A 23,392-nucleotide genomic window follows, 5' to 3' on the forward strand; every position below is an offset into this window, starting at 1 on the left:
ATCTAATCTCTTTGTAAATATATGCTGTATGAAGAAGCCAGGAACAATACTCTGTTTTGATAAAACGTATTGTGCCTACTTAGCACATGGCTATCTTGATAAAATATTCCTCTCAACTTCCTGTCATTTCAAGGATACAAAATTAGATAATTTCACCAGACAAGCTAATGGCCAGTCTTGCTTTTTTAAGCCTCGGGCTGTTCATAAATGAGCAGCTATCTTTCTGAGAGGGGGAGGTATCCACTTTTCCCAAGGGCCTTTGAAACTCCAGGTCCCAACAGTGGTACATGTGTTGCCCTTTGATCCTTTTTTCAGCGATGGGAGAGGGAAGGAGTAAGCAATTTTACAACATTTTTATAATAAGACCGTTATTTTTCGCACAAGTCAACAAAAATGGATTTAATGATTGTATAATTATATGTATTTACATGTAATGTATGTAAATTATTTTATAATATCCTGTTTTAGAATAGTTATCAGGATTTGGCATGTAAAATACCTAATGGGCCTTAAATCATTCTTGAACAAGGCCCAAAAATGGATAGATCTACATTATTATTCATTATTATTATTGTTATTCAGGATTTATATAGCGCCAGCAGTTTACGCAGCGCTTTACAATATAAAAGGGAGACAATACAGTTACAATACAATAAAATACAAGAGGATTGAGAGGGCCCTGCTCAGAAGAGCTTACAATCTACATTTGTTATAATGGCCTGAAAGTGTATGAGGGTAGTGACTTGGTGTGAATCCAGTCAATGCAGAAAATATAAAAATATATACAAAATCAGAAGTAAGGGATACCATAAAACAAAGAAGTGATTTTAAATATTCAAAGAAACCAAGCAGTTCTGCAAGTATAACTTATTTTTCTTCCTTTTCTGTCTCTGCTTTGAGAGCTTCCTTCACATAATAATGTAACTATTGCATTGTTTATGCTCAGCTTGCCTGCAGTCTGCTCAGTAACTGCACAGATTGTAAATGGGAAAAACATTATCTGCTCCATGTACCATACCTATTTCTTCCCTCTTTGATTTAATCTATTCAGTGCATAGACCTATAAATGGTGAATTCTTTGCTGTACCTATATAATAAATGGAGATCAGAAACTGTTAGAAGAAGGCAACCCCTGCGAAAATTATTAAGCTGTAACGCGTCTCCAAGAGAGATGAGAAAGGGGATTCTAGTGAATCAGAACCTGCAGCAAAATGGACCATTTCAGTCTGAGCCAAAGTTTAATGGGAAATGTTAGTTTGGTTTACAATTGAACTTGATTCACTCATGTGAACTGGTAAACCACTATTCAGTTCACTCTAACCCCTGTAGACTTCACATTGTTTTATTGGTGCAGCTGGTTATGGGGGCAAGAATGTCCCTGCTTTGTGATGTGCAGATGCAGAAAGGCTGCATGCAAACAATGCAATGTTTACGGTCATCCCAGTCTTTAATGCCAACCCCAAACATAGAGAAAGGAAAGGCAGAAGTTTAAAGGCTACATTTTCTACAAGTTGCTTGGTATACTGTACCTGAGTGCATTCAAAACAATAATGAGTTTTTTAAAAAAAAAAGTTATTCTTTACGTTTAGTTTAGTCCTGGCTTGAGCCCTTATTAACGTACTTCAGAAACAAGCTTGCTCGATAAATAAAAGGAAACCTGTATTGAGAGAAATGTGGCGGCCTCCATTGATAATCTTCTGAAAATGTTAGTTGCTAGACTGTCACTGGCTACTTTACTTTCTGAGTCACCAACCATGTACAAGCACACAAAAAGTAAAGTCAGAGTAAGGTAAAAATTCCTAACCTGTATACATGTTCTACGACAATGACTCAACAAGTACTGAAGACATCGGGCAAGTATTTGTAATAGCAGCCTACATATTTTTTCAGTACATGCATCTTTCATGTACACAACCTGCACAGCAGCAACTCTATTTGTATTGTATTTGACATATAATCCTGCCTCAATGTTAACAACCAAACAAGAAAATGTATAATTTCCAATAAAAAATGGAGTGGCTGTAAACTATTTTATGCACTTCAAATCTATTACCTTTATAGCTCTTAAGGACTTGAGCAATTTTTACATTTCGCTATGAGCCTGTTAATTCGGTGTTATTTAATTGAAATAAATAAAATGCTTTTTTTTTTGGTGTGCTCGTTTTTTTTATAGAACACTGAAAAAAAATAACAAACAAAATGACTGAAAATTAATTTAAAAAAGAATATCATTTATTGGTAAGAAATTAGAAAAAAAAAATAACAATAGGCAAAAAATAATAGCTAAGGAGAAAATGGGAAGAACGAGTTAACTCAGGATAATTAAGGTTAATAAGCAGTTAAACAGGAATATTTATTAATTAAAAACATAATTTTTTTTTACAGCTTAACTGATGTCATGTGCAGATCAAAGGTAGTAAATACAATGTAAAAATACATAGGTACATTGTATCACTCAATGATTTTCTGCAAGTATCATAGGAGTGGCTTAAATTTTTAAGATTCATCTGCTAGTCCTGTCCATCATTTTTAATGAGCTGATAATAGCCATGTCGGGGAGCGTCATCAGAAGGAGAGGAGTAAGTGAAACATCCTAGAAACTTTGTTAAAACATTTTAGGACAACTCTCCTACACTTAAAGGTCCTCAAGTGGTTAGGCAAAGAGAAATAAATGGAAATCATTGTCAATCTTACAGCCATGGCCAAACCTTTGAGAATGACACAAATATTAATTTTCACAAAGTCGGCTGCCTAAGTTATTATAATGGAAATTTGCATATACTCCAGAATGTTATGAGATGAATTGCAATTAATTGAAAAGTCCATCTTTGCCATGTCAATGAACTTAACCCCATAAAACACATTTCCACTGCTTTTGCGAAGAAGGCTTCAGGGCGCCCATGAAAGTCCAGCAAGCGCAAGGACTGTCTCCTACAGTTGATTCCGCTGCGGGATTGGGGCGCCACCAGTGCAGAGCTTGCTCAGGAATAGCAGCAGGCAAGTGTGAGTGCATAGCGAGGTAAGGACTTTTAGAGGATGGCCTGGTTTCAAGAATTGCAGCAAAGAAGCCACTTCCCTCCAGGAAAAAAATCAGGGACAGACTTATATTCTGCAAATGGTACAGGGATTGAATTGCTAAGGACTGGGATAAAGTAATTTTCTCTGATGAATTTTTCATTCTGGTTGTTTGGGACATACGGAAAAACCTTGTCCGGAGAACATAAGGTAAATGCTACCATCAGTCCTGTGTCATGCCAACAGTAAAGCATCCTGAGACCATTTATGTGTGGGGTTGCTTCTCAGCCAATGGAGTGGGCTCACTCACAATTTTGCCTGAGAACACAGCCATGGATAAAGAATGGTACAAAAACATCCTCCGATAGCAACGTCTCCCATCCATCCAAGAACAGTTTGGTGACAAACAATGTATGATGGAGCACCTTGCCATAAGGCCAAAGTGATAACTAAGTGGCTTGGGGAACAAAACATCAAAATTTTGGGTCATCGAAACCCCCCCGAACCCTAATGCCTTTGAGAATGTGTGGTCAATCCTCAAGAGGTGGGTAAGCAAAACACTCCCCCCCCAAAAATTCTGACAAACTCCAAGCATTAATTATGCAAGAATAGGCTGCCATTAGTCAGGATGTGGCCCAAAGTTGATTGACAGCATGCCAAGAAAAAGAAGGGTCAACACTGCAAATATTGACTCTTTGCATAAAATGAATGTAATTATCAATAAAAGCCTTTGACACTTAAAATAATAAATAAAATGCTCGTTGTTATATTCAGTATAACATAGTAACATCTAACAAAAAGATATAAATACAATGAAGCAGCAGACTTTATGAAAACAATATTTGTATCATTCTGAAAACTTTTGGCCATGGCTGTACAGTGTATTTAGATGTCTATGACTCTGATAAATTATTTTTTTAACAAATATCAGCAGAAAATCTCCTTACTTAACATTTATCATCGTCAGCATGACTAACTTTTTTATAGTAGTATGGATTCACTTTGTTTAAAACATACAGCTTGATACTCTACAGAATTTTTACAAGGCTAAATCCATTAGACCTTCAAGCTTAATTCCATCCAAACCACTTTATTAAAGTTTTGAATAAAGTGGAGAAGGGCTACGCATTTCCTACCCAGATGACCACACAGGTAGCATGTTGGATCTGCAGGAAGGAAAGACTGATAAAGGGTCTAATCTTTCCCTGCTTCACTAAACTAAAGTATTTCTGTTGTTTTCTATGCTCCTGTTGTATTTTAGTTCTGCATTTGATTATGTAATTTTGAGTGTAATTGTTATATCTCTGATTCTCTTACTTTATCTTTTATTCTCCCCATACAGTATTCAGTTTGGCTAGCATTATGGGTGGCTTGGAATGCTTTTATAATCTGTTTTTACCTGGAAGTGGGACATTTATCACAGGTATAATATAATTTGTAGTGTACTAAATGTAACTATTCCTTTATTAGGGTGGAATATCATTGCCCCACACCTCATTATCTTTATGTACCAGTATGAAAATGTAGTGTGAGATGTAGAAGAGTGGTAAGCTGTTTCAGAAGCTTGTAGCTATAATCTCTCTGAATAGCTAGTCATAGTTAAATGTATGTTTTTCTGTTTTTAGCAAAGCCCCCAGTTCTCTGATGCATCATATTGTAGCATGATATTCCTTTAAAGATACTTCCTTTGTGACATATAGAAAGAAACTTTATCAAAAGGCATGGTTCACTAGTGCCAGGTTTAATGTTTACACACGTTACATAGCACAAATATAAATCAGCCTTAACTTCACAATTCTTCACAAAAGAAACACTTTGCGCCAACAGTACATCACACCTTCACCTTTATACAACATACACTTGTCAAGCTGCCTTGTAAAAAGACTTATAATCACACAAAAGGGTATTACTGACTCTGTCAGCTGCAGTTATTGGTCTTTGCTTTATGGAGGAACAGTAAAGAATCACTGCCCTTGTTAGACCCCAAGGGATAGTGCTTTGGAAACAGGTAAAAGTAGCAGGGAATCACTGCCCTTGTTAGACTCCAAAGGGTGGCTGCTCTGGAGACAGGTAGAAGTAGTAGGGAATCACTGCCCTTGTTAGTCTCCCAGGGAGAGTACTCTGGAGACAGGTAGAAGTAGCAGGGAATCACTGCCCTTGTTAGTCTCCCAGGGAGAGTACTCTGGAGACAGGTAGAAGTAGCAGGGAATCACTGCCCTTGTTAGACTCCAAGGGAGAGTACTCTGGAGACAGGTAGAAGTAGTGGAGAATTACTGCCCTTGTTAGACTTCCAAGGGTGAGTGCTCTGGAGACCGGTAGAAGTTGTGGGGAATTACCGCCCTTGTTAGACTCCCAATGGTGAGTGATCTGGGGACAGGTAGAAGTAGTAGGGAATTACTGCCCTTATTAGATTCCCAAGGGAGAGTACTCTGGAGACAGATAGAAGTAGTAGGGAATCACTGCTTTTGTTAGACTCTCAAGGGAGAGTGCTCCGCAGACAGGTAGAAGTAGTAGGGAATCACTGCTTTTGTTAGACTCCCAAGGGCGAGTGCTCTGGAGAAAGGTGGAAGAAGTAGGGAATCACTGCCCTTGTAAGACTCCCAAAGGTGAGTGCTCTGGAGACAGGTAGAAGTAGTAGGGAATCACTTTCTCTTGTTAGACCCCAAGGGTGAGTACTCTGGAGACAGGTAGAAGTAGTAGGGAGTCACTGCGCTTGTTAGACTCCCAAACGTGAGTGCTCTGGAGACAGGTAGAGGTAGTAGGGAATCATTGCTCTTGTCAGACTCCCAAGAGTGAGCGCTGTGGTTGGCAGGTAAAAGTAGTAGGAAATCACTGCCCCTGTTAGACCCCCAAGGTTGAGTGCTGTGGTTGACAGATAGAAGTAGTAGGGGATCTGTGCCCCTGTTAGACTCCAAGAAGTAATGCTCACCTTGACAGATAGGTACTTAGAGGCTACTTTAAGGTCATTATGACTGTAAGCAACATGAGAGGCAAACATATCTTAGGTTTTCAACTTTTTTTTACCCTTTAAATGTGCATTTGCATACCCTTTAAAGGTGCAGGTAATGTATATTTGCAGCTCTCTTCTTTTCTGAAGCATAGAATAATGAAATCAGAACTTGGTCTACCTATGGTGTAAAGTGTTCTTGCTATAGTGTCGAAATATGCATAGCATACTTGCACATTGTGACAGACTTGCCTTTAGGTTTGCTCTCCTCCCACACTGCTAGGTCCATTCTTGGTTTCACCCCTCTATCGCCATCTTCTCCAGACCAGCATCCACTGGGGATATAATTCTTGTGCACAAATGCTAAAGTTGAATTGTGCTGACTACAGATGCCAGTAGCCTACACAGCTCCAGGCAGACAGTTAATACACATACAAATTTGCCTACCTAGTTTTTTTTCAACTTTAGTTCTACTTTAAAGGCCCATTCCTCCCATTCATTTTTATTATAATTGGAGAGAGCTACAAAAAAGGCCTGTGGTTTCCCATATCCAGTATAGCCTCCATTGACAAGAGCACTGCATATGCATTTCTAAGTCTGCACACCTTCTACAGCCACTATGAGTCACTATTCTAGTTGCATAGATAATAGAGGATGCAACAGAAAGAGCTGGAACATATTAAAGTGGAAGTGGGTGTGAACAGCAACTGGAAAAAAGATATAAACTATGACAGGTACAGTGCATCCGTAAAGTATTCACAACGCTTCACTTTTTACACATTTTGTTAAGTATTCACAGCCTTTGCCTTGACACTTAAAAATTAGCTCAGAGGCGCCTTGTTTCCACTGATCATGCTTGAAATGTTTCTACAACTTGATTGGAGTCCACCTGTGGTAATTGCAGTTGATTGAACATGATTTGGAACAGGCACACACCTGTCTATATAAGGTCCCACAGTTAACTGTGCATGTCAGAGCACAAACCAAGCCATGAAGTCCAAGAAATTGTCTGTAGACATCTGAGACAGGATTGTATCGAGGCACAGACCTGGGGAAGGGCACAGAAACATTTCTGCAGCATTGAAGGTCCCAATGAGCACAGTGGCCTCCATCATCCGTAAATGATAGAAGTTTGGAAACACCAGAACTCTTCCTAGAGCTGACCGCCTGGCCAAACTGAGCGATCAGGGGAGAAGGGCCTTAGTCAGGGAGGTGACCAAGAACGACCGATGGTCACTCTGAGAGAGCTCCAGTGTTTCTCTGTGGATAGAGGAGAACTATCCAGAAGAATAACCATCTCTGCAGCACTCCACCAATCAGGCCTGTATGGTAGAGTGGCCAGACGGAATCACTCCGCATTAAAAGCCACATCACAGCCCATCTGGAGTTTGCCAAAAAGCACTTGAAGGTTTCTCAGACCATGAGAAGCAAAATTCTCTGGTCTGATGAAACAAAGATTGAACTATTTGGCCTGAATGGCAAGCGTTATGTCTGGAGGAAATCAGGCACCGCTCATCATCTGGCCAATACCATCCCTACAGTGAAGCATGGTGGTGGCAGCATCATGTTGTGAGGATGTTTTTCAGCGGCAGGAACTGGGAGACTAGTCAGGATTAGGGGAAAGATGAATGCAGCAATGTACAGAGACATCCTCGATGAAAACCTGCTCCAGAGCGGTTTGGACCTCATACTGGGGTGAAGGTTCATCTTCCAACAGGACAATGACCCTAAGCACACAGCCAAGATAACAAAGACATGGCTATGGGCTAACTCTGTGAGTGTCCTTGAGTGGCCCAGCCAGAACCCAGACTTTAACCCGATTGAACATCTCTGGAGAGATCTGAAAATGTCTGTGCACCGACGCTCCCCATCCAACCTAATGGAGCTTGAGAGGTCCTGCAAAAAAGATTGGGAGAAACTGCCCAAAAATAGGTGTGCCAAGCTTGTAGCATCATACAACACTGGAGGCTGTAATTGGTGCCAATGGTGCTCCAACAAAGTATTGAGGAATGGCGAGGAATGGCTGTGAATACTTATGTTCATGGGATTTTTATTTTGAATACATTTGCAAAGATTTCAAACAAACTTCTTTCATGTTGTCTTTAGGGGGTATTGTTTGTAGAATTTTGAGGAAAATAATGAACTTAATCCTTTTGGACTAAGGCTGTAACATAATAAAATGTGGAAAAAGTGAATCGCTGTGAATACTTTCTGGATGCACTGTATAACTTGCTGTTAAAGTCTCCTAGAAATATTAGGGCCTATATAAGCTACGCCTTTTCATTAACACAATGCATTATTGTGCGTTAAGCCATGCTGTGTTAGGCAGCCCATTCTTTTCGAAGCGGCAGTGCACCTTAACACACTAAAATGACAAAGTTACTCTCCTATTTTTATTAAAAATATCACGCGATTTCAATAAAGAAAAATTCTGTTGGAGACCCCCTTTTTGCTAAAAGATCAAATGGTATCTGACTAATAGGTGTATTGCAGGTATTTAATGTAATTAGAGATTGCAGAGAGTTTATTGTCTTAACCAATTGCCGACTGCTCACAGTATATTTACTGCGGCAGTAAGTCCCTCACAGGCAGAGCGACGTAGGTCTACGTCGCTAGCCGGTGAGGGTCTCAGGAGCGAGCGTGTGCCGCCGGAGGCGCGCTCCCGCGCGGTCACGGACCCCCCCCCCCGCGCGTGTGACCGGCGGACCCAATCGTCCGCCGGTCACTCGCGATCGTCGGTGGAGAGGGAGAAAGGCAGGCGGCTAATGTAAACAAGCTGCCTGTCATTCTCCCTGGTGTATGAATGATGATCATACGGTTCTACTATGTAGAACCGTTGATCACTGTTCATACATCTCAAGCCACAGCCAATCACAGTTAGAATCACGCCCCTAGGGACACACATAGCCCCTCCCTCTCAAAAAAGTTAACCCCTTCACTGCCAGTGTAATTTTACAGTAACAGTGCATATTTATAGCACTGATTACTGTAGAAATGTCACTGGTAACCCAAAAAGTGTCAAAAATGTCAGTCAAGGCTCCGATCTGTCCGCCGCAATGTCGCAGTACCGCAAAAAAAACGCAGATCGCCGCCATTACGCGTTAAAAAAAAAAACAACAAAAATTACAAAAATCTTTCCCTTTGTTAGTAAACGCGATAACTTTTGAGCAAACCAATCAAAATACGCTTTTTGCAATTTTTTTTTACCAAACATATGTAGCATAAAACAAATTGGCCGAAAATGTTAAAAAATTTTGATTTTTCAATTTTTTGGGGGGGAATTTCATATAAAAAAATGTGAAAAATATTGTTATTTTTGCAAAATTGACGCTCTTTTTTTGTTTATAGCGCATGATCAAAAAATCGCACAGGTGATCAAATACCACCAAAAGAAAGCTCTGTTTGTGGGAAAAAAAAGGATGTCAAATTCGTTTAGGTACAGTGTCGCACAACCGCGCAATTGTCCATTAAAATCACGCAGTGCCGAATCGCAAAATAGGCCCTGGTCAGGAAGGGGGTAAAATCTTCCGGGGGTTAAGTGGTTAAAGTGTTACTAAACCCAGAACCTGCATTCACTATATCTGGTCTCCCAAAGTACACAGAACATGGAAATGCAATTATTTTAGTAAAATTAAAGGGATAAATATCTTTTGTCATCAGTAGTATCTGGCAGTCTTGTAACTTGTATCAGTTCCTAGTAAAGCTTGTAGGAGGAGTTTTCATTCTCCCCTGATCCTCTGTCTGGACAGTGCTGATTGGCCCTGTGCTGATCACATGCACTCTACCAAGAAAAAAATAAATAAAAACTTCTCTAGCACAACACACCAAAACAAGCATGTGCAGCCTGTCCCCTGGCTCTGTAAATATCAGGTTATAAAAATGTATATAAAAGACATTAGGTGAACCTTTCAGAACAGTAATGTTAAAGGTTGCCATTGCTGACTTGCTTATAAAGACTTCAGACTCCAGGGCTGTCCCCTCATCCTGACTTTACTCCTTGGTAGGTTACTTGCCTGGAATGTAAATCAATTTCATATCTGGTTTTGGGACACCTGAGATACAAATGCTTGTTTCGCGTCCATGACCCTCTATGTAATGAACTAGGGATAAGCATGAAAGACCAGAAGCATGCATCATGTAAAAAAAAAAAATAAAGTCAGAAATGGCAGTTTATATATTTTTGTCCTGAAAGATTCTTGTTTACATGCCTATCTAAAAAAATATGAATTATGAACTGGCCTTCAGTTCAAGTTCTTTAGTGGCTATTTTCTCTACATGTAGCATGAAAAATAAATATACCTCTCATTTCAGTACACTTGTTCTTATAATGCACTTATACTGTATAGCGTACTGCTGCTGCAGAAAAACACACAAGTGTCATGAACGCAGGATTAGAGCCTCCAGTCAGCAATTACTGTAACTCTTCAGTTTAAGGTCATGAGTCTCGAAGCCACAGCTGCTTCATAAATGCTTCACTATTGCAGATTTACCCATGAGTTTAGGCACACTTAAAGCTGAAGTCTTGCTAAAAAAAAAAAATGTACATTACTTACCTTTAATGAGGTATGTCCTATAATGTGAAGGTTGCTGGACATTCTGATCAGACCCTCCCCCCTTCACAGATCATGTTTCATGCAGTGTAATTAATGAAAGAGCTTTTCTCAATGGAGGAGGAGGAAGGAGCAGTGCGTCCTCGTGTTATCATCTTTAGTGCACCTGAGCCTGGAGACACTAAGCCAGTGATGGCGAACCTTGGCACCCCAGTGTTTTGGAACTACATTTCCCATGATGCTCATGCACTCTGCAGTGTAGCTGAGCATCAAGGGATATGTAGTTCCAAAACATCTGGGATGCCAAGGTTTGCCATCATTTCCCTAAGTTATTAACCCCCACAACACTAGAAGTTTAGCAGCAGAAAGAGGACAGGACACCCCTGTAGTGAATATTTCTACAGAATCCAGCAGCCTGAACTTTATGGGACCTATCTCATTACTAATGTAACCAAAGCTAGAGAGGAGAAACATGTTTTCTCTGTCGTTCATTTATGGACACAGCTCTCCATTATTCAGAACCACAGGGTTATATTGTCCCCAACAGGAGTAGGACACTAGGCAGAAAAAAGTCTTGGCTACGCCTATGGGCCTAGGTGGTATACATCCCCCTCTCTGCTATAGGCCTTCAGGCTATTGTGTTTAGCCTTTGTATTTTTTGATGTCCCACCCTTCATGTTTGGCACTGCTTGGGGATGTCCCTGGGGTTCTGAATAATGGAGAGCGGTGTCCGTCAATGAACGAAAGGGAAAATGGGATTTTTGTTCTTACCGTAAAATCAATTTCTCTGAGTTCATTGACAGACACAGAACCCACCCCTCTATGGGGTTTTAATACTTGTGACACTTCTTGTTACTAAATTGAAGGCATATAGCAGAGGGGGGATGTATACCACCCAGGACTGCCCAAAGGTGTAGCCAAGTCTTTTTTCTGCCTAGTGTCCTACTCCTGTAGGGGGCAATATAACCAAATGGTTCTGAATAAGGGAGAGCTGTGTTCATCAATGAACTCAGAGAATTGGATCTTACGGTAAATACAAACATTTTTTTCTTTTTCACCAGCTTTAAACATTTATCATTTGCAAAGTACATATTGTTTACACAGATTTGATTACCACTAACATTTTCTATGTATTTTCTAACTAGCAATTAAAATGTATAGACAGCAACTGGACAGGTCACTTTGGGGAAAAACTCAGTTTTCCGTTCTTCCAATATTAATGTGCGGTTCCTAGTCTGTGGCTACATTGTATTGTCTACATTGTATTTTCTTGCTGTCTGTGGAAACTTGGGAGTAATTCTTGTAAATGCTATTCCCACAGCACAGAGACCTAATAATGAATTTTAACACCTCCTTGCATCGATCATGGTGGATGGAAAATGGACCAGGCTGTCTGGTGACGCCAGTTCGTACAGCTCCTCTGTCACTGGCTGATCACCATATGGTAACAGTGACTGGATGTCTTCTCGATTATCCTTATATTGAGGCCCTGAGCAGTGCTTTACAGATCTTTCTAGCGGTGAGTATTTACGATGATGAACAACAGAAGTATCTTTCAAGGATTGTTACATGGTACATTTTAATCCAGGTTTACATAATATTATATCATCCTATTACATAATAATGTGAGAAGACATTGAAAGACAAATGTTGACCTGGAAAGTAGAATATTTAAATTACATTTTCCTAGCAGGAGGACAATCCTAAAGTTGAACTTCTTACAAAGCTAAATACACAGAGAAAATTCTTATTTGGAAACTTTTTTATCTGCCAAAGGGTTCAAATTTCCGTCCACTCAGTTCTAAGTTTTTACACAGCCTGTCTATTGGTTTCCAATATATGGAAGTATGAATAGTGGTGTTCTTGCTGTGGACAGTTGTGTCCAAAAAGTGTATACTATATAATGCATAGTAGGCCATTCTAATGGTAGGGTAGAGTTTATGGAAGTTTCTGTGGAATTGGATCTATTGTTTATTGCTTCCATTCCTAATTAACAAGATATCGTAGCATAGGGACATATTAGTGTTAGACAGGAAGGGAGGGAAAAAAAAACCAAGACAGTGTGCCACTACAATCACATTTTATTTTTTATTTTATTTAGTAGGGTTGGGAAGAATGAAACCTCATTAGTTCTGTACTGATGTATGTTTCCCTATTGGAAATCTTCCCTTACTACAGTGGCGTTGTCACAAAAACAGCAACTGAAGGAATATCACTCCAACAGGAAACAAAAAACTGCAGAGGTTCTAACCAATCCCTACAGTCCATAACTAAGAGAAATACATTTTGTCTGTAAATACGTAAAACCTGAAGGTAAAAAGATAAGAACAGAGGGAGCACTGGCCTAGTGCATTATCCAACAACAATTTTATTGAAGGTAAAATGTAACTACTCACAAACATAGATAGGACCTGCGCTCATCCGGCCACTACATGTGGCTACAATCTCCTGGCTTTGCCAAAGCTTCTAGCTCAAGGAGGACCTTACCAGATTCCCTGCTGGCTGTTGCCTTTCGAAGGTATGTCCTTCATCAGAGCCCTGATGAAGGACATACCTTTGAAACGCGTCAGTGCACCCTCTGTTTTTATCTATTTCCCACGGTGTTCTGAGGACATCCCCAACATCAAGGTTCTAAAATAATATCCACCTCTAAATACAGAGTTCTTTTCTAACTTGGACAATCACACCTATGCGCAAGAGAATATTGTCACCGTTACCTAAAACCTGAAACCTGAGTTGCAACCTAAACACGGGTTTTTTTTATATTTATAAATGTAGATGAGATGGGCTAAAGAATAGGACAAACCTGCCACTGATGATGCTAGTTTACAGTTGACTATTATGCAGATCCACTGGGTTTAATCATGTCTGAATAACTGATCTGGAACAAGTATTTAAAGGGGAAAGTCAGAAACCAATAACTGCATACTTTTTCTGAGTCAGTTACTTCAAATATTGATAAAACAGGTGGTCATGGCAGCCAGACAACTATTACAGAAGAATGTCACAGTAATGGCAGCCTCCATGTTTCTCGCATAATGGTTTCCTTCAAGGACCAAACAAACATTTCCTTTACTCCAGACTCCAGACATTTTACTTTTCTGTCAGAAGGTTACTAAAAACATGTTCTTACTCACCAATAATTAATCTTTGTTGCTAAGGGCTCATGCACACTGGACATTTATGCAGCTGCTTCTAGGGGCATCATTTGTTTTTTAATCTGCCTTTAAACTCCACTGCATGTTAGCCTATGCGTCCATGCACACAAAGGCTTTTAGCAGCTTTAAGTGGCAGTAGCGTTTTGGCAGAAAAAACGATTGATGCTGCTAAACGCCTCTAAAAGCACCTAAGGCCCCTTTCACACTAGTGCGACTTGTCCCGCGATTTTGGACCGCAAAATCGCATGACAAGTCGTTTTCCATTATTTTCAATGAGCACCATTCATATCAGTGCGTTTTAAGTTGCACCGACTTCAAAGTAGTTCCTGCACTACTTTGGCGCGATTTTAATGCGTTTTGAGGTATATAGCCCTGAGCCATTGCTCAAAATCACGTCAAAATCACTGCAAAGTCGCAGCAAAATCGCGTCGCAAAATTGCAGCAAAATCACGGTAAAATCGAGTCCCATAAGTGTGAAAGGGGCCTAAACTTGCATTAACGCTAGGTGCATTTAGCATTTGCATGTTAGTTAGCTTTAATGGCCAGAATAAATTATTATTCTGGGCAATGAAAGTAATTAACGCTCTTTGCGCCTGTAAATGCGCCTAAAAGCTTGTAAAAGCTATGAACACTTTTACAAGTGTCAGGCTCTTTTCTGCCAAAATGCTACTGCCAGGAGGAAAGGCTTCTAGAGGAGTTTGCAAAATGTCCTATGTGCATGAGGCCTTATGGGTAAATTTAGCTAGCAGCCCAAAGAAAAGTTTGTGTAGGAAGGGGTGTGGACTGTCAGGTAAGCATCCCCAATAAAATACTGATTTTACATTTGAAAGAGAGCTAGTCAGGAATGTGTAGGTGTGTGATTCGTGCACTGGTATTCACTTGTATTCTCTCCTTGCCAGAGCAGAAGTTTCTGCACATTGTCAGGCTGTAAGGCCCCTTTCAAACCGACAGACCAATTAGGTCTGCCTGTCAGTGTTTCAGGTGGACTCGATCGGACCATCCATTGCTCTTCTTTGGAGCAATGACACCCGCTGACATCCGAGAATGCTTGTATTTGCCAGAAGAAAGACTTTAAAGTTGATGTAAACCCCATTCATGAATATCCGTAGAGTTTACTTATCTCTCTCCAAAGCCCTAAGTTCTATATCTTTCTGCTGCTCCATTCCTCTGTTATCAGCATGATGATTTCTGACAAGTTCTCTTACACAGGTGATAAAAGCAGCTGGAAATTTTAGTTGGGGTGGGTGCATAAAGATAGATTAGCAGAGAGCTGGTCTATTCACAGCACAGCTCTGCATGTTTCTTCCTTCCCCTGCCTATGTGGAGGGGGGGGTGTGCCTTTCCTCCAATCAGCTGTCACGCAGTGTATGCCAAGACTCCACACCCAGTGGTGTAACAGGAAGAAAAAAATTCTAACAGGATGTTCACTTTCTAAACCGTGTAGAAAGCTGAAGACAGTTGATATGCAAATAAAACATATGTAGGAAGATTTGTTTCATCTCTGTGTATCATGAGGCTGAGGCTGTTCACTTTACTGGGTATATGTAAGGGTTTAAATCTACTTTAACAGACTGGATGTATAGACTAAGTATTTTTAAAAATACAGTATGTAGAATGATTTGTAACATGACAAAAGTTAAAATCTCATCAGAAGCCTGTGCTTGGTCATTTTATTCAGTGATTAGAGGGCACCTAATGAGGGCACCTAAATCCAAAATGATGTATAGTGGTATGGTGGGATACAGTCTTGGGACACATGAGCTGCAGAACACCAAAATATTGACTTATAATTTGTCCTCTAACCTATTTAAAGTTATATAAATGGTTGAAATCAGCTGCTTATGTTATGTATTAGGGGCATTTATAGTTACCTTTTGCATAGGTAATTCAATAGGTAGGGTCAATGCCCCATATATAGCTAGCCAATAGAGGAAGAATCTGTAAATCTATGTATCTAACACAATAATTAAAACATGGAATGATAACAAGCAGGTAACATTTTAGAATTCATGTTAAAATGTATTTTAAGATAGTTGTTAAATTAACAATACAAAATGTGTACTCTTAATATACATTATAAATTTTGTCTTCTAATATGTGTATATTATATATTTTTTTCCCTTCCATGTATTTCTGCACAGCTGTTCGGTTTTGTCTACGCCTGCTACGTCAGCAAAGTTTTCATGGATGAAGAAGACAGCTGTAAGTATGCTTTTCGGGACTCGGTGTACAAAGTAGAGAACGGACTAAACCAGCACACCCCAAACTTATTTAATATACTAAGTAGTATACTAAGTAAGACGGCTATGAATGTGGCCCAACACAAAATTGTAAACACTTAAAAATTTTGATTTTTTTTTTTTTTTTTTTTTTGCGGGGAGGGGGGAGTTGTAAATATGTGTTTACACTTAACCAACATATGTGGCTGAAGTAAAAATTTTACAGTGTCTCTTTACTGGACTTTTATATGTTTTTTTTTTTTCAAAATATCCCACTCTTCACAATCACGTCTTCATGTCATTTGTTGTCTGTTGTAAGCAACTATTGTTAAGGATGAAAGGGGACAGGATCTACCATATGTTGTACTTCATGTTCATACTGCACCTCGAAATAAGGATGAGGGGCAAAATTAGAACCAAAATATCATATAAGCACCTTGAGAATTCATTGAAAATTGCTACTACATCCATCAAATCAGATATTAGTGAGTTAGTTTATCAAAAACAGTGTCAAATATCGCACTAGTTTTAGGTTTCGATCTTTTACTTTTATAATAAAAAAATTACTAAAAAAATTAAGTTTTATTACTCAGATCGGTGTATTATCTATATCAGTTAACTTGTGATCTGCCCAACTTTTTCTGTTCATAAGCTATCCAAAATTGTTAGTGTATTTTATGTGTGGCCCTAAACAATTCCTCTTCTTTCAATGTGGCCCAGGAAGGTCTAAAGGTTGGACACCCTTGTAATATGTGAAATCATTCTGCATTGTAAATGACTGGATGCTAGGGATAGCTGTACAATTGGTGCCTATATCCAAGTATGTGCTTTTTGTATGATAGGTGCTATTCTTGCTTGTATATTCTGGAGGTTCAGATTATTGTTGGGTCATCAAGATAGCAAGATGTGCTGTTGTGTGACTAGTCTCAATTTATGGCAACATGTTGCTATTGTTTTTTCCTAAATTAGATTACCCTATCCCATAGACTCAAAATAAAGTGTCTTAGACAGTTGTCACAAGAGTGGTGCAGTGGTTCTAGCCCCTCTCCATTCTAACCAAATCTAAAAACATTTTGCCTTTAGTTATACCTAAAAACAAGCAATATAGTGCTTTGCGACCTTTTGCCACATTTCAGGCTTCAAACATAAATATATAAAACTGTAATTTTTTGTGAAGAATCAACAACAAGTGGGACACAATCATGAAGTGGAACAAAATTTATTGGATATTTCAAACTTTTTTAACAAAAAACTGAAAAATTGGGCGTGCAAAATTATTCAGCCCCTTTACTTTCAGTACAGCAAACTCTCTCCAGAAGTTCAGTGAGGATCTCTGAATGATCCAATGTTGACCTAAATGACTAATGATGATAAATAGAATCCACCTGTGTGTAATCAAGTCTCCTTATAAAGGCACCTGCACTGTGATAGTCTCAGAGGTCCGTTTAGAGAGCATCATGAAGAACAAGGAACACACCAGGCAGGTCCGAGATACTGTTGTGGAGTAGTTTAAAGCCGGATTTGGATACAAAAAGATTTCCCAAGCTTTAAACATCCCAAGGAGCACTGTGCAAGCGATAATATTGAAATGGAAGGAGTATCAGACCACTGCAAATCTATGAAGACCTGGCCGTCTCTCTAAACTTTCAGCTCATACAAGGAGAAGACTAATCAGAGATGCAGCCAAGATCTGGATGAACTGCAGAGATCTACAGCTGAGGTGGGAGACTCTGTCCATAGGACAACAATCGTGATCGTGTCCCACTTGTTGATTCTTCACAAAAAATTAGTTTTATATCTTTATGTTTGAAGCCTGAAATGTGGCAAAAGGTCGCAAAGTTCAAGGGGGCCGAATACTTTCGCAAGGCACTGTACATCTCTTCTCTTCAGTGCTGACCCCTACAGCACTTCTCTGCCTCCAAATGTTTTTATGCTTCCCAACTAAATGATACCTGGCATGATTGCCAGATTATAGCTGCAGCAGATTAAAATAGAGATCCAATTTATAATAGCAATAAATTACAAAATGATTTGTGTAGCAGTTAAATATTATATGCTTTTTTTTTTTTTTCGATACAGTACTGGAGTTTTCCTTTAAGTATAGCATTAAAAAATTAACATACAACTGGTCATTTATTATAGGCTCTTGTCATGCACTAGACCTCTACTAGCAATACTTATCATATTATAATAATATTAAATGATTAAACAGTATTTTTATAAGCACATAACTAATAAAATTTCTGTTTTGCAGTTGATTTCATTGGCTCCTATGATTCCTATGGATATCAGGCTCCCATGAAGACCTCACACCTTCAGCTGCAGCCACTGTACAAGTGGGTCACAGTACTAATGTCTGCCACATACTAAGTCACTTCATCGTACGATGTCATTGTATGTCTTTCGTACTGGTAAAGGAAAAGTAAATGGAAAGATCACAGGGTAGGGCCTTTTTTAAAGTGACACACAGCTACAGTACACTGTAGTGTAGGAAAGAATAAGTAGGCTGATCTAGTATGACAAGGAATGAATGGAAAACTCACATTTTCAATGACTTACCCAATGCAGCAAATTATATAATGTGGGAGCAGAGCATTTCAAGGATCCACCTCTGGTGACCTAATAGCAGAAGGTGTTTGTCTTCCATTCTTTACATCTTTATTGCATTGCTTCAGGGTAGACCAGTTATTTCCTTTAGTTTCCAGGGCCTTGTTTTGAGATTACTACCTGTTGGATATTTTACCCCATACATTTTTACACAGGGTCTTTTGTTATCAACAAACAAAATTATGAAATATCAATCGTTATTTAAAAAACGATTTTCCATCTTACTTTAACCTACCTGTAATGTCATGTCATATTTTAACCCTTTAGTACAAAACACATGTCTAATTGCCCCAACAGTGTAGTGGGCTTGTTATATACTTTTTGGTCTTGTATTACAGTATATCTACAGCTTTAGGTATTTTAACAGCAAAGTTTTAATTATAGGGGTCTACTCAGTTATCCATATGCACTTTAATATTACCTTTGCACTATATCCATAGTAAACACTCACTTTCTTCCTAACTTGCAACAATCAAATACAATTATAATACTATTTGGTTGTTGTGGACAATTGCCAGAGATGTAAAGCATGATGGGACTCATAGAGCACCCCCATTACTCCATTAATGAAAGTCTTTAGGCATCTCCACAGTTTATTTACATGTCTAGTTGTGTATATTGGGCTGTTCCAATGAACAGTAGCACGTTGTATAGCTAATAGGTGTGTATGTGTTATGGTCTCATCATGACACAAATAATGACACAATCACTTCACTTCCACCCTTGTGCAATATAATCAATGATAGCTCAGGGCACACCGATAGAAATGTAGGCTACTAGATGTACCTGTAATATTAAAATAATGTGAAGTACATGTACATACAGCGTACAGTACATGGTACAGTACATGTACATGCAGTACATAGGCTTCCTCCAATTATGTCTATAAATTATAGAACCATACAAGAAAAAGTACTGTAAATATGAATTCTAATTAGTTGCCTCTTGTAATCGTACATAATTTCAGGAGTAAGTGTTTGTCTATGTTATCTGTTTAATGATGAAATGTGTTGCCTGCTGCAGTATGTGCAGTTATAAATCAATGTGTAATGTGTACCATGTAAAAACTACAGCTCTGTTTGTCCGTTAACATGTTTAATTAAAGTGCCAATCCCCCCAAAACTGACAATTCAGGTATTGTTAGATGTTACAATATTAAATCACTAGTTTCTTATACCTCGGGGGGATTTCATAGGTGAGACATCTAAACTTGAGTTACTGGATCTGCATACCTTCTGTGGCCTTTGTGAGGGGGTCTCGCTCTCTCTTTTGGATTTTTTCTTTATCTTACATTATGGAGAATACAACAGGAGGAGCTGGAACAAGCAAAGGTTGCTGGGGACACCCGGATAGACACAGAGGGGGAGATTTACTAAAACTGGTGCACAGAATCCTGTGCAGCTGTGCATGGCAACCAATCTGCTTCTAATGTTAGCTTGTTTAATAAGGCTTTGACATAAAAACCTAGAGGCTGATTTGTTACTATGCACAGCTACACCAGATTCTGTGTGCACCATCTTTAGTAAACATCCCCCACAGTGAATCAGGAATTATGGAGGGCAGATCTCACTGTTGGAGTATCCAGGACATATAAGAAGCCAGACTGATTTAACGTACTAGATTACACCTGAACTTAATATATTTATTTTGGGTGGACTGATAAAATGTCTAAAGGGTAAGTCCACTGTTACCCACCAAAAAGCTCCTCATGAACCACAATGCCCCAATATATCAAAATACATCTGACACCATTTTCCCCACCAATCAGTCCTGCAGATGGCAAGATGTACACAGAAAATTCCCTGGAAATCCTTAAATGAGCACTCCCAGCCTCCTTTCCCATTTATGCATGCACAGTCCGCTCTATATTATTTGCAAAAATTCTGAGCTGTGGAAGAGCCTAGACAGTGCATGTGCGAGTGGGTGGGAGGCTGGCAGTGCTCCTATATAGATTTCTGGGGCTGGGTACATCTTGCTATCTGCAGGACAGATTGGGGGGGACAATGCCATTTGTAGCTGAAGGTGTGGGCATTTGATTAGGGAACAGAGCACAACATTTTAATATATTGTGGACATTGTAGTGCATGGAGAACTATTTGGGAAACATGAGTAAATGTGAACTTACCCTTGATTTAGAATGTTTAACGAGATGTCTCTCACTAACTCTTTTCCGTTTTTTTGTTTTATAGGCCTGGCTAGACCTCACCATGATTCTTCCTTCATTATACATCTTCCATAGTCAAATCCCTCCATATATGTCTTCTCTGTCTCAGTTTAGTTCCCTACTATTAACCCAGATCAGTGGTCAGAATGCCTTAATGCACCAAAACATAGTGGCGCTGTTCAAAGATATCTGAACTGGTTGCACACAATTAAATATTACCATGACATCTGTTTTCATGGACTGGCTAATTATCTCAATAACACCTCTGTGCCAAGAGTACCATAACTGCCTGGATTTGAAGCACTGATCACTGGAGCATAGTAATAGTTAAAATGGTTGTCTCTAAACATGAACACAAACCTCTAAATTCCAGTATTGCAGGTTATAAGAACCACTTGGTAATGAACACTCTGATTAGAATATTATGGAGAGGAAATTTTGGAATTTTTGTTTGTCGTTCTAAGAATTAATTTTAATGTTAAAAGGATTACTCTAGCTATGAGGGTCATTAGGGGATAATTGCATGTTAAAAAGTCCAGCTATCATTTTCCAGCTAGCTTCAAATATATGTGGGCTGTTTTATTAGGGCATTTGAGCAATACACAAATGGCAGTAAGTCCTCTCAACCTTTTATATTTAATCATTCACTATGGTAAAGAAAATGCTCTGCTTTAATAAATAAGCCCAGGTATACAAAATATGTGCTAATGTGAGAATTCTGTAAACAAAAAGAAATTAAGTAAAATAAAATTAAAGGGATTTCCAATAGGAAATAGCCAGGTGTTAGCTTTTAACCTGCACTATAAAAAAAAAAAAAACATCTTATCAATTTTTATAAGCCAAAATTCCAATGTCAATAGAATTCTCTTTTAGTAATACCCCTAATAGTTTCTACATCATAGAAAACACGCACTGCAGTCTTTAAAGTGATTCTGGGTGTTCACATATCATGGAATACTACAACACTAAAGTCACATCTGGACGGCACAAAACTGGAGCACTGAAGATGGCTATGCCTTTGGGGGGGGGGGGGGGCATTTTGTTCCACACTGGGCAACTTTTATTGGAATTATTTTATGTACTTCCTCTTTTGTTTTCAATTCACAATGTGCAAACCTACTAATGTATAATTTGGATCACAGGTTGAATATGTAGCCTTAATGGTTCTTGTATATTTGCAAGTGACAACATGGAGTCACTCTTGCAACAATATCAAAGGATATTTCAGGAAACAATTTCAGTATTAAATACAAGCAGACAGCAATAGCACATGTTTACACATTAAGAAATGTTCATTTCTATCCATGTATTGTTATTTTGATAGACATTAAATTGTATGAAGGGGAGATTAGCATGGAGTGCTCTGTAGCCATTATGTAATAGTATGTTACAAGGGATAGAAAACAAGAACACCCAGTAACCAGTCAGTACCTAATTTGAATTTATATTAAAAAACAAGGCACCATAAGTCCTGTGCTGTAAGAGGGCACTTTAGTCCAATGTAGTGGAAAGCCTGAGCTTTTAGCAAGGGAGGTGGGATAAGCAGATAACAGAGCACAGTTTAAGGGTGCCAAACTGTTCTGGTGGCACATGAGAAGGTCTGTTTGCACTGGAAGAGATGTGTCTAAAGCTGCCATTGCCAGCAAAGGCACATCTGTTGCATATGGGATGATGAGTGGTGTTTAATTTATGGGAGTGAAGCAGTGTGGACTGCTGGACTACACCGTACCAAGAAGCAGCTTCATGCAGACATGGTGCAGCTGTGGTGATCACATAATGAGGCCTATTTTGTTTTTTCTGCTCATGTGCCCTGTGAAGTTTGTGTTGGCCACTGAAGGGTACAAAAGGCTGAGCATACCCAATATCTGTAATGGAGAAAAGTAACAACACTCTTGCATGTAACTGGGAAAGTACAGTAAGTAACTGTGATGCATGTGCAAAACGGGCTGGCAGTGTCAGTGTAGAAACATTGGGCCTCTAGTAGGAAAAATGTTTTAAAGGAAAAGTGTTCTTGTTGCTTACAGCGGTCAAGCAGATTCCAACAGTATCTTCGTTTGTAGAATCAAATGCAATAAGCAACATGTACAAATGTTTTTTTCCTCAAAGTGAAACTGTGCTTTACCTATGGAGGTTGACATCAAAGGAGAAATTTGGGGTTACTCAAAAAACAAACTTACGTACTACAATGCTGCAGCATTGGTGTGATGCTGCAGCTGTCCCCCACCGGCTCTAAGACCAAGCGATCACATGACCGCTGATTGCTCAGTTCTTGGTCAGTCACTGCAGTCTGCTCTGCCCCTGTAGAGCTCACTGGAATGCTAGGCTGGAGAGGGGATGGATGCAGTTGGCTTCAGCTCTCAGCCGCATTCTGAGAGTCTGAGCCAGCTGTTAATAAGACAACTGGGTGGATCCCAACAATATGGTTGGGATCCTTCCAGAGCCTGGAGTGGCTATGTCATGTCAGCTTTCAGAAGGCTTTAGACCGCTGTCAGCTGATTCTGGGTCACAGAAAAGCACAAGTAGGTGCACTCCTGCAACCCATAAGAGAAGTATGGTTAAAAAAGCTTTTGCCATACTTCTTTTTTTATAGCCAGTCCCAACAGCAGCTTGTACTCCTCTTCTTATAGCTCCCCCACTACTCTGGGAGCAAAAATAAACATTCCTCCCATGTGACAGTGCTGTTGCTTGGTGATTGGCCACCCACTGTCACATGTGGGTGTGGATATAGTCAT

The 23,392-nt window shown here is 39.3% G+C and overlaps 1 protein-coding gene across 1 annotated transcript in view; it reads left to right on the forward strand.

Annotated features, from left to right (window-relative positions):
- The window catches only part of NKAIN1 (sodium/potassium transporting ATPase interacting 1), a 65,737-nt gene extending 42,843 nt beyond the window's left edge, over positions 1-22,894 (forward strand). The window contains exons 3-7 of the mRNA XM_082244710.1: positions 4,358-4,438; positions 11,834-12,031; positions 15,812-15,872; positions 18,144-18,225; positions 20,686-22,894. Coding sequence (XP_082100836.1) covers positions 4,358-4,438; positions 11,834-12,031; positions 15,812-15,872; positions 18,144-18,225; positions 20,686-20,695 — 432 coding nt within the window. The 3' untranslated portion in view covers positions 20,696-22,894. The remainder of the gene's footprint in view (positions 1-4,357; positions 4,439-11,833; positions 12,032-15,811; positions 15,873-18,143; positions 18,226-20,685) is intronic.
- Positions 22,895-23,392: the final 498 nt, after the last annotated feature.

The sequence above is a fragment of the Pelophylax lessonae genome, assembly GCF_965119305.1.
Source record: "Pelophylax lessonae genome assembly, chromosome: 2".
In the NCBI taxonomy this organism is placed as follows: Eukaryota; Metazoa; Chordata; class Amphibia; order Anura; family Ranidae; genus Pelophylax; species Pelophylax lessonae.